Raw genomic sequence first — 11,294 nt, 5'->3', positions numbered from 1 at the left:
ACTTATCGGATTGAGATATAAATACGTAACACTCACGTACAAAGTACATAGTGCATTTTAAAACTCGTTAGATCGTAATGATTGTTTGCTAAAGTATTACAAACGCCGTCACGAATAAATGCCTTAATTTTTTCCTCCGTGCAAATAAGTATGAAACTTCGTATTGTGTAGGGAATTCACGATACTTAGGGTATATAAATGTTATATGAATCGATTTTACGGAGGGGGAGGGTGCTGAGATTTAGGTGAAACTGCGAGTGCCGGTTACAGTGCACTTTATACACTACGAGATGGTATGGCGGATTTGGTTTCTTGTAAATTTTAAAACTTATGATGAATCGAGTATGCAAATAAAGGATCTACACAAAGTTCAGAGAATGCTTTACCTGCACGACGTAATCGATCAATGAGTGCAGTTTTTACCACTACAATTTAAATTTAGGTAAATAAATAAGAGAACTATTGAACCGATGAAACTCCGACAGTACCAAAAAAAGAATTTATAAATCGAATTGAAAAATACCAATTTATATATATACATCATTATTACGTATGTTAAGATAATTCATCTCGGAACAAAACTTTAGTTTATATATCGATGTATTGTTGTATAAATAAAAAGCTGTTTTCAGTGTCAAATATTCGCCACTTTGAAATATCTTCTAATAAAAACACAATTTATTACTGTCAAACAAAATATATCGTGATAAGTTTGTAGCAGTGGTCGTAAGACGTGCCTAAAATCAAGTCTAAATATTATCGAGGAATAAGAAATATCCTAAATGCAAAATGCAAAATGTTTGTTTTTTCGCGTCTTCTGCACCAGTTTCAAACGCTGTATTTTTTCATTCAAATTCCTAGAATTTTTAACTAATTTTGCAACCCCTACTCGCTGTTCACTATCCCAAAAAGGGTCGAGATTGAACGTGAGAAGTTCGCACGGCACGTTATACGGTGTTTATAAATTACAAGTTTCTAAATTAATCAACAAGTTCGTGGGAAGTGAATAATTCGATTTACCGTACGACTTTTGAAACAGGATTATCATTATAATTTGATTTCAGGCCTAATTAATTATCAAGGCAAAACTCTATCCATATTATTGCAGTAAGGAAAGTATAGCGAAACTGTAAAATATCATTGCTATTCAAATCATTGTAATTTGCAGATAACAATCCTTTTTCGTAAAAATGAGTAAAAAAATTAATTTTAGAAAGAAACTAGTTAGTGTCGATAAATTAATGAGCTGCGTTGCTTATTGAAGATTGTGGTCAATCCATATCAAACTGCCGGCAGTAAATAAACCCTAAAATATACCTTCGAATGGCCTCAAATTTCCTGTTCTGCGCTTTATCGACAGTCCATAAAACTACCCCTAAGCCTACCTTGCCGACGATTAGGGTTGAATCAGTCGCGTGCTCAAAACCGCTGACGATAAACTCAGTTCCAGTAGTAAAATCAATATACCGTCAGACACTTTCATCGATTAGTTACATGCTACTTACAAATAGCCAATTTTTAAGAGTACCACGATCGTCAGTCCTGAATATTAATTTTGGTAGAATCTTTTATCGACGATTACAGACATCTATCGAAAGAGCTAATTGTTTTAAGATAAAGTTCAATCTACAATGGCGAAAAAATTACGATGCAAGTGTTATTCTTGTTTGTAAGAATTTAACCCTCTAGAAATGCCTTAATCGTCTACACTTTGACGAATTTTATATTTTAGAAAATATCAATGAGACGATTTATTCCAAATTGAAATGATACGACAGTTTTTAATTTCTCATAACGAATCAAGCTGCATAAAACTTAAAAATTGTGATTATATGCAGTTTCGAAATTCACTGCTTCCTACACCGACGTAGTTGATAAGGAACGCATATTTTCAGCGGGTGAAAGAGTTTAAAGTCGTGACGAAAAACAATAAAATATATTTCTACATATATAATATAATACTCCATACAAAGCGTATAATTAAGGTTTTTCACGTTTTCCATTTAGTTACAGAACCGTAACTCACGATCGTTCGTCAGTTCACTGCAACCAACTCACGTTCATTCCGTAATAGCGTTATCTTCTTCGCAGAAGTAGCTCGTGTGCATCGAGTACAGCCTGTCGATGGGGTTGAGACCGATACCTGGACCACCTTGCAGCGGTGCTGAATACGACAAACTTCGTTCAGGTGCTCCACTAGGATGATACGGAGGCAGCGTTGGATACGGCATGAGCCTCAGGTGGTTCATCTTCTCATCCGCCCCTGAAAAGCCAGATCATCGTATCAGAAAGCAGAATTCACCGAACAAAGTACCTACTTTGGATTACGTCTCAGGTAATGTAATAAACATTCCGTGACACTTTTCTCAGGCATTCGTAGTTCATCATTACGGAAATGAAATTAAAATCTTTAGGCGTAATTGAATGCCTTTTACCGCAGGTAAAAGTCCTCACCTGGATACTCGGAGTGATGTTGCTGGCTGAAGAAGACGTCGTCGGGGTCAACTTCTTCTTTGACGGGCAAAAAGTGATCCTCGGCTGTTCTAAGGTACTCGGCTGTGCTGGTCTCCACGTCGCTGCAGCTGTCTGAAGTGATTACGTACATACGTGAGTATGTTGAAGTTGGATTTACGCAAAGATTTTATGGAGCAAGAACTTACTGTGCTCTTCTTCCTTCGATATCTTCTTGTTAGCCGCGTCCATTTCCTTGTCCGTCTTACCCTCCTGTCTCTGCTTCTTCTGGATCTTTTTGATCTTTGCCCTCTGGTTTTGGAACCATACCTGGAACATTTTTTAATTAATTGAATCAATTAGTGCTAGCCTGTGTAGTCGTATTCGTAACACATGCATGCTGATACCTCAACCATAGAAGTAATTGAGGAAACAAACCGTCGTCAATGGCATCGACTCCTCACCTGGACTATTCTCACACTGAGTCCAGTTTCCTTGGCAAGGTTTTCGCGCACCTTACGACAGGGCTTCGGGCTGACTTCGAAGGACGCCTTGAACGCTCTTCTTTGCTGCGTGGTGAGGATGGTACGGGGTCGTTTCGGTCCTCGTCTTCCATCCTGGGAAATGGCGATTTTCGCAAGTTCGTCAGAGCCAAAATCCCCAACTGAAAATTCAGGCACGGAAGCTTATGTTCTATTTTCAGATTCCAATTTCCATACATACTATACTAAGATAATTCTACATGCCAGAATGATCAGTGCAAAAACTTACGTTGCGTGTAACCCTGCATCATCTCAACTTCCTTTTCGTAGTCAGCTCTACAGAATAACTGGCCTTGTTTCAGGACGAATTGATCGCCTTTTTGAAGTCGGGAACCGCAGACAACGCAGACGAAACATCTGAGATGAAAGGCGCCCTCCTCGCCAGCCCTCATGACCAATTCTTCCGCAGCCACTGTGAGACCACAACCCAGACATTTGTGACCATAAATTCTGTCGGAATTGAAACATCCTTGTTACACGAAAGCCTCGATCACCTCATGAGCTGAATCTCGTGATAATGAGGTCGGTAGGTTTAAATAACCGAAGGTACTCGCGACGAGAGCTGACTGACGGTTTTCAATTCGCATTTCACGCTGGAGCCAATGAACTACGTGTCTTTTTATCGTTGTTTTACAGATGCGCGAGACCATAGAGGGAGCGAGATAAGGGTGGCGAAGTGAGCTTAAATACCAGACAAACACGGTGTAATACGAACGATAAGAGGAAGGCTACTTTTATTCGACTCGGTGCGATCGGGTTATCTGGATCGGCGATAACGCCGGACACCTGTAGCCCTCTCATCCACCACCGACGTTATTATACCATAGACAGAGATAAACGTCTGCATGGTGCATAAAAACGGAGAAATGCTCCGTACTCACACCGACACGCTGTTTGTCAGTCAAAAGTACAGCTCAGCTCCCCGTTTGTCGGATTCAATAAAGGACTTTGTATCGATGACACGTCGACCGACTAAACTGGGGTGTCGGTCAAACAAAGGGGGCCGTCTACCCCCGTCTAATAAGCAAGATGCACGTGTCGGCCCAGAGGGGGGGCTCGCCTGGGCGAATACCACCGAAAATATGCCCGAAATATATTGCAGGGTGGCGGTCTACGCTACTCGGCAAAAACCACCCCCTGAACCCGTGAACGTATGCGCGGTCGCCCGTACGGGGTGTTTTAAAAATTGATCTACCGGCAAGAAATCCTCTTTAACCACCCCGCGATTTTTATTCGCGTGTACTCTTCATCGTCAAAACGAATCATAATAATTGACGAGCTAATTCAATATAAAACCTTGCGCAGTATTTTGATTTTTAATAGATTGATGTCGATGGAATTTAAGGAAACATTTCGGTTCTCTGAAAACAAAAGTTCCGACAAGCTAATGATCGTATTTTATTTTTAATTTTATTATAGTTTTAACGTGGGCAAGGTACGTGGAAGCAAAGAATAACATCACAAGCAAATGAATTTAAAAAATCAGAATCCCTGCAAGATCAGTTGAAAACTGATTATGATATTATGAAATTTGTTTAAAAAAATCGTGAATTTAAAGATATTTCGTACAGAAATCTCAGAACGTTTAATTTCGAGTTTAATTTTTGAATAAATTGGTCCAGATTAATCAAATTAATGCTTCGTCGTCGTTGCGATCGAATAATCTTTTTTTTTTATTTCCAGGGAACATGATCAACCTGACAAATCATATTTTCGGATGAATCCCGAGCTTCGAGACGTCCGATAGTATAAGGGTGAATCGATGGGTGGGCAAGACTCCCTTTCTAGCTGCTCGAAAATGCCAAGAGGAGAGAGAGAGAGAAAGAGAGAGAAGCGAAGCGGGAGTCGCACGTGCTTCGAGCCCTAGAGTAATGTATTAATATATTCCTCACCCCAATATCCTGCCGGCGGTGAAACCCCTTATAAGGGGTGTCGTATTTATATCAATTTATTGGACATTAGGCTTCCGCGCGTTCCAACTCCCGCGGAGAGTTGCGGCGGTAGTGCGGTGGCGAGAAGCCCGTATTCCGGGTAAACGATACCATGAGAATTTGTCGGTATCGGAAAACGATTTTCCGGATTTCCTGCCAATGCGATTTCTATACACGCACAGCGCGAGGAAATCTCCGCACGCACTTCATGATTCGTATCTTTCTCCGATCGTCTCCCCAATCTCTTCCCCCCACCCCCTCCCCTATTTTTATCCCTTGTCCCGAAAAATCTTAAAACCTGTATCAAATTTAACGCCATCAACTTTATCTCTCCAACTTCAACTAACATCGCTATTCCCACTGCAACGTCACGTGTTGTACCTGTCGTAATCCGCCCTGCAGTAGAGCTTGTGGTCCCGAGTGAAGCAGGAGTGAGCCAAGGGCGAAGCGCAGGCTGCGCAGGAAAGGCAGTCCTCGTGGTAACTCCTCTCGATTACTCTCATCACGTACCTGTCAGCAATTCCACGACCACAGGCCGCGCAAATCGCCATAGCTCCCATACCTAGACCCGCGGGATCCAGCAGGGCCATCCACTTCCTTATGCCCGTCGAACCAACCCCGCATCAACCGTGTCCTGTAAAACCGAATTTTGCAATCTTACTCAAATGATCATAGTTCGGTCGAACCTCCCTTTTCCATTCGTTCGTTAATGCGAATTCATTTGTGATCGTTCAGCTAAGATCTGGACTGGATTGATTCTGGTCCAATTTGATCAACCAAGCTTCTCGTAATAATTACAAACTTTTTACTTAAGCGATACAAAAGAGCAAATAACATTCCTGGATACTATCAGTGTCCTATTTTGAAAAGTGCATAAACTGTTGCTTGAAATAAATATATGTAACTAAAGAAGTAGAGCCTCTTTGAGAAAGCTATATATATATGTGTAAGAGCAAGATCAATTCCAGTGAATTTCCGGCACTTGAATCTGGAGGAAAGTGTAAAAACGGGATGTTCCATTTCGACGAGCTCTCCCTAATTCTCCCGTTTGATCGCGACAAGCTGACGCCTAGCCTCACCGCGAGGAGAGCGAAGACCGTGGGTCGTCATCTTGGAGGCGAGGCTCCCCTGGTCGGTGCATAGCAGCGTTATTGTGCCAGCAGCCGGTGTCCGCCGGCAGCTGCCCGACCTCCCCGATCGCCCCGACGACCCCAACAACCCCGAGTGCCGCGAAGCGAACCCCCAGGAAGGGCCCGGGGAACGGAGGACGCGAAGTCGTCGCCTAGATTAATTGTTCCGCACCCTGATCCCGGCGCGGCTGAGGGCTGATCTTGTTTGGGTGGCATTCAAAGCCGATTACATGGACCGATTATGAAATCGAGATCGGCCCGGATTTTACACCCGGGCGGAGTGTCGTTCGCCCTCGGCGTCGGTGTCACGTCGTCTATTCTATTCTATTCGCCCGCACCTATGCCTATGCTATCTCCGCTCTTAAATCACCCTGTTATCGATCCTCCCTCAGCGTAACAGGTTGATCTCAATACCGATTACGCGGGTGACCTCGGGGCTCAGGGTGTACGTGTTGTAAAGTATAAGGTGAAAACTGTTTGATGATATAAACTAATTGTGAAACACATTCTATGCGAGATGATTCTTTAGCTGCATTCGGTCATCTGATGGCCTGACTCGTTTCCTGTGTTTTACTTTACTGTTGATCGGAATTGTACTATTTTACATTGTTATACAATTTTCCATTACAAATCAGTGCGACATTCTTATACTATTTTGATTTCTAATCTGGTAATCGATTATTCTGACTGATCTAAGATTTATTCTTTCATAGATTGAACTTGCATTGAAAACTTCCAACAGGTGTCTTAATCGATTTGTTGTTTTGTACTTCAAAATTTATTATTTTGGGTATTATCTTATCTTACGTATTTGCGTGGAGAAAATTTTTAAGAATATCGGTGATACGATGTTATTGTTTATTTACTTCCATATGTACAGTAGTGTTATTGGAATAACATGAAGAAACAAAAGTACAATCAGGCATATAGAAGCGTAACAGTAATTATAATTATCTAAGTATAATAATTATCAGATTTATAAATATTGAAATTTTCATAAGTATCAAATCAACGAATAAAAATTGCGAAAAATAATTAAAATTACGTAGATACGTCAAATTCGAATGTTTTTATTCTGACGTTCTTTTTTTAAAATAGCTCAGGGAAAACGTCAAGGAACTTCAATAAAGTACCCAAGTTACATACTTGAAAAGTATTTTGAAAAATAATGTAGCGAAAAAATGGCGGTGCTTGATTTGAACCGACATTTGAGTTTTATTTTGAAATAGTTTACACGACTACCGCAATAAATATTAGATAATCATGCAGATTTCAGAAACAGAATCACACCAAAAAATTCTTTCTTTCTTCTGATACCTGGATTCTTACATGTGTTACTTGAACAGAGAACAACGAAAGTATATACGCGTAAACTTCTACAACCTATAATGCAAGTACACAAATTTCCACTTGCATTTCATTTTACAAAATAATTATACACAATGTTAAAAAACTTTGATGAAGAACTATAATTCCATTACAGATTTCTCACATAATCCTAGAATTCAATTCACCTACCGGTGTCAAGAAAATGCCTAAAACGGTATCAGAAACAAGCAATTCACATCAAGATTCCGACGGCGATAGAGAAACCAAACGTGTATACCAAATGAGAACAAAATTGGCTACAGTTCGATCAGGAAGGAAAGCTGTCGTCAGACACGAAGGGAAACGCGGGTTCGTGCTAACGAATGAATTTGTGTAAAACGGTGTGACTATTTTTGAAAACCTAAACTGGTTTTGGGGAATGCAGGCGACCTAGGAAGAGGCCGCAGTTGTTACAACAGCGTCCGTCGGCAGGTCGTGAAGGCTGGAAGGAAACGGGACACGAGCCAGGGGGGAGGGTGGATCCACAACCCGCTCTCTTCTTACTCTCTTCTTCTGGTAGAAACACGGAGGCCTCAAGGGAGCAGAAATTTATGGACTGATGACGTATCGCCGATTGAAACACGAATTACACTTTTCTGTTTCGACGCCTTTCATCAGTCGCCCGACCATCCTTCCCGAGAAAGGGACACGAGTATTACCCTCTTCGAAATCTGTCTCGAATTTAACAGCTAAACTTGGAGCTTGTTTCCTCTCCCTCACTTTACCGTAGGCATAAAATTAAGAGGTAAAAACTAATCATGCAGTCAATTACCTTACGAAAATTTATCCAAAGCGGCGATCACGACGGCGAACCATTGAGACAGACGATGATTCCTTACGATTCCACAAAATCGCTGTCGTCTTGAAGGCGCGAAGTGAAGCCGTGACTCTGAGACGACGTGACTGGATTCGCGGGCGAAAACTGTTCCGAGTATAACCGCGGGTACGAGGCGCGTGTAAGTCGGAAAATTGCAGGCCACAGGTAAAGACGAGGGATATTTTCGGTATAAGAAGGCTTAGAACTGGTTGGGTTATGGGATTTCTCCACTATCCTGAAGTCGCGGACACCGCGGCAGGGCAGAGGCGAGCAAGGCTTGGCCCTGGGTTATCGTTCCAGGAGGAGAGGTCGCCGACGGAGCCATGCGAGACGCGACTCGGCTCCGCCTCCAAAGCCACCCTCGATTCGCGGACAGGCGCCCTGCCGACTTGTCGAGGGGTTCTCAAACCGCCGATGAAGAAGCCTGATACTGAAGCAGTTATAATAACTTAGTACGAGCGTGTAACTCGCCTTTGCTTTCGTATGTTTAAGTAGTATGGAAACGAAATCTATCTTTTTGACGATTTTTTGGAAGACTCTGTTGCTGTTGAGCTTCGTTCCTTACTCGGGATTTTTTTTATTTACATTTTTGTGACCACTGTGTATGCAGACATTAAATATCAACGAGGTTACGCTTGTGTTGCAAATGTGCAAATCGTTTTAATAACGTGGGTTTCATTTTATAGCTTTATTATATAAACGCGAATTTAGATAGTTGACGTTTTCAGAAATGTTTATTGGACTCCGTTATTTTTTCTTACGTCATAGTCAGCGCAGTAGATTTAAAAGTGAACTAGTATTGTTTGGCATAGCTTATAATAATTTGCATTGCATCGAATTAGTATTTAAGAGTTGAACGAGTCAAATTATTCTCCAAGATTTGAAGAATCGCGAATATTTCGGCTACACCCTTCCTTTATGCAAATTTATATCAACCGTGCCCCGGGCAAGAGTTGTAATCTCTTTTGAATCTGTAAAACGTTACTTTCAAATCCAAATACTTAATATGCCATTAACAGAGTTATTTACACTGAATAAATTTTTCAATTTAAATATTAAAATTATCCCGAGTAGCGATATCGTCGTCCAACGTTATACAACGTTATATAACGCAAAAAATGACGAAGTTCGTCCATTGCCGAGTCTGCATAATAATTCAGATACGAAGTTGAATAAAAAACGTTAACCACGCAGTCTATAATTCCACCTGTGACCAAGACTGTTAAAGCAGCATTCAAACCCGATATCCCAGTATATATCGAAAGACTCCATCGGTTTTAAACTTTGAACCGGTGTGAGACATTTAATAGCGAAGTCGAGAACAACGAGGGATATTGTTTTTAGATAAACGGTTCCTTTCTCCGGCAACACCCCGTATCCCCTCCCTCACCCCTCTCGTCGATAGGTATATAGGCCAGTCATGGCCCGAACTCAAACCTTAAAACTCGAAACTTGATGCCCCGAATAACACAAGCCCATACGGTCGACGCGTAGCCGCCAATCTTGATACTCGATTGACGATAAAGGGACAAGGCGACGATGATCGACTTCACCCCCGGAGACAAACAACGGGAACGAGCGGTCGTTACGGGACGAATTTCTTGCCGACAGTGCAAGCAGATCATTCAAATCCCGACTGCATCGAGCTCCGCGTTTATATATCCAACTCGTAAAGCCGGTATTGGCGCAGTTTCCACCCCCCACCCCGCCACATGGTGCCGAGATACATTTTGCACGGCTAAATACGTACATACGTGGACGTCTATGTGCGGAATGCGCCCATGTACTCATGGTACATGGGTTAATGTATACCGAGCATGTACCAGAGACAGCCGGCCTCCCCGAAGGACGATTCTGACTCGCGATCCTGGCTGGCATCACCCATTGTGTCGGCCTACCCTCGCCTCGCTCAGCCGATATTGCGAGGCCACCTCTGCAGGCAATATACCCAGACCGAGCGACGCTGGGAGAAAAGCTTCGGAACTATCTGCGCCTGTGTGTAAAGATACGGAGACGCGTAGGTGCGGGATTTTCCTGCGGCCCGGGTGGTTGCGGGGTGAAATATCCTGGAATCCAAGAATCCGCATAAGATTCCGCAGGATATTTATAATAAGGGGTCGAGAAACTCGGGACAGGGACTCGGGGTCAGTTTTTATGTAACCTGGTCTGGAGGAAGAGGAATTAGTAAAAAGAAGACAAAGAGAGTCGGAGGCGGTGCAAAAGGACTTTGGATTGAAGTAGGTACGTTAATACGTGGATGAAATGAAAAAATTTTCGGAATTTTATTCACCAGCTGGATATATACACAAAGTTGATTACAAAATTGTTTTTCATCTTCTTCCAGCATCGTATACAGCTGGGAATAAATTTGTACAACGGCAATAAAAAGTTTACAAGCTTAATCAGCTACGGGGATCCTGGACGACTGCCAGGAACCTGATGCTGCTTCGGTTCAGCTGAAACCGAAGGAGAAGAAAAAAGCCTAGACGGAATTTCTCATGCATTTTAAGGTGAGAGTTTCGTGTCGTAGGTAGGTATGTAAGAAATAAAAAAGTAACGCAATCCGAGCAGCTCTATGAAGAGCAAAAAAAAAAAATTCATGCCTTGTGTATCTGTGATGAACGGAAAAAGTTGTTTCTATGTTTCTGATCACTCGTGACTTCGCTCTGAATCTGCAGCATCTTCATTAAATTTCTATATACATATTGTATCATCTTACCGCATATTACTTACAGATGAAACTGTACTTGGGGAAAACCTGGCCTCGTACATAAAGATCTTTTTTAACGCAAGAAGAACTTTGATTTTTTTTCTGAGAGTTTTAAGAGTGTTTTCAAAGAAGAAGGAACCTTGGGCTCCCAACCCATTCCTCATTCATGGTAAAACGGACTTCACGATTTTAAGATCATCCACTGAGGCGCATCACCAACGCACGGGAACATTGTGTAGAGCTACCAAAGGCAGGAATTAGACGCGTGGTTGATCCCTTACAGGCAACGAGTACCTATCCTACCTAGCCACCCTACAGGATGAGGACGAAACGGTGGAGGGCACA

The 11,294-nt window shown here is 42.1% G+C and overlaps 1 protein-coding gene across 1 annotated transcript; it reads right to left on the bottom strand.

Moving 5' to 3' along the window:
• Positions 1-1,971: 1,971 nt before the first annotated feature.
• Positions 1,972-8,300, bottom strand: LOC124405300 (LIM homeobox transcription factor 1-alpha). Its single transcript, XM_046880100.1, has 7 exons — positions 8,195-8,300; positions 5,306-5,558; positions 3,223-3,443; positions 2,916-3,115; positions 2,661-2,781; positions 2,455-2,586; positions 1,972-2,263 (listed from the first exon to the last, which is right to left on the bottom strand). Exons 2-7 carry the CDS (start codon positions 5,512-5,514, stop codon positions 2,061-2,063), a joined length of 1,086 nt encoding a protein of 361 aa, XP_046736056.1. The 5' UTR covers positions 5,515-5,558; positions 8,195-8,300; the 3' UTR covers positions 1,972-2,060.
• Positions 8,301-11,294: the final 2,994 nt, after the last annotated feature.

This window comes from Diprion similis, chromosome 4 (assembly GCF_021155765.1).
Source record: "Diprion similis isolate iyDipSimi1 chromosome 4, iyDipSimi1.1, whole genome shotgun sequence".
NCBI classification, from domain to species: domain Eukaryota; kingdom Metazoa; phylum Arthropoda; class Insecta; order Hymenoptera; family Diprionidae; genus Diprion; species Diprion similis.
The sequence above is the reverse complement of the archived record's forward strand: the minus strand, read 5'-3'. Positions and strand labels throughout refer to the sequence as shown.

Excerpts from the sequence above, each read along its gene's own strand:
- LOC124405300 (XM_046880100.1), bottom strand. The coding sequence starts at position 5,514 with ATGGCCCTGCTGGATCCCGCGGGTCTAGGTATGGGAGCTATGGCGATT. Across the intron at positions 3,444-5,305 it reads TGCAGGGCGGATTACGACAG|AATTTATGGTCACAAATGTC; the intron begins GTACAACACGTG and ends CAATTCCGACAG. Across the intron at positions 3,116-3,222 it reads GATGCAGGGTTACACGCAAC|TTGGGGATTTTGGCTCTGAC; the intron begins GTAAGTTTTTGC and ends CTGAATTTTCAG.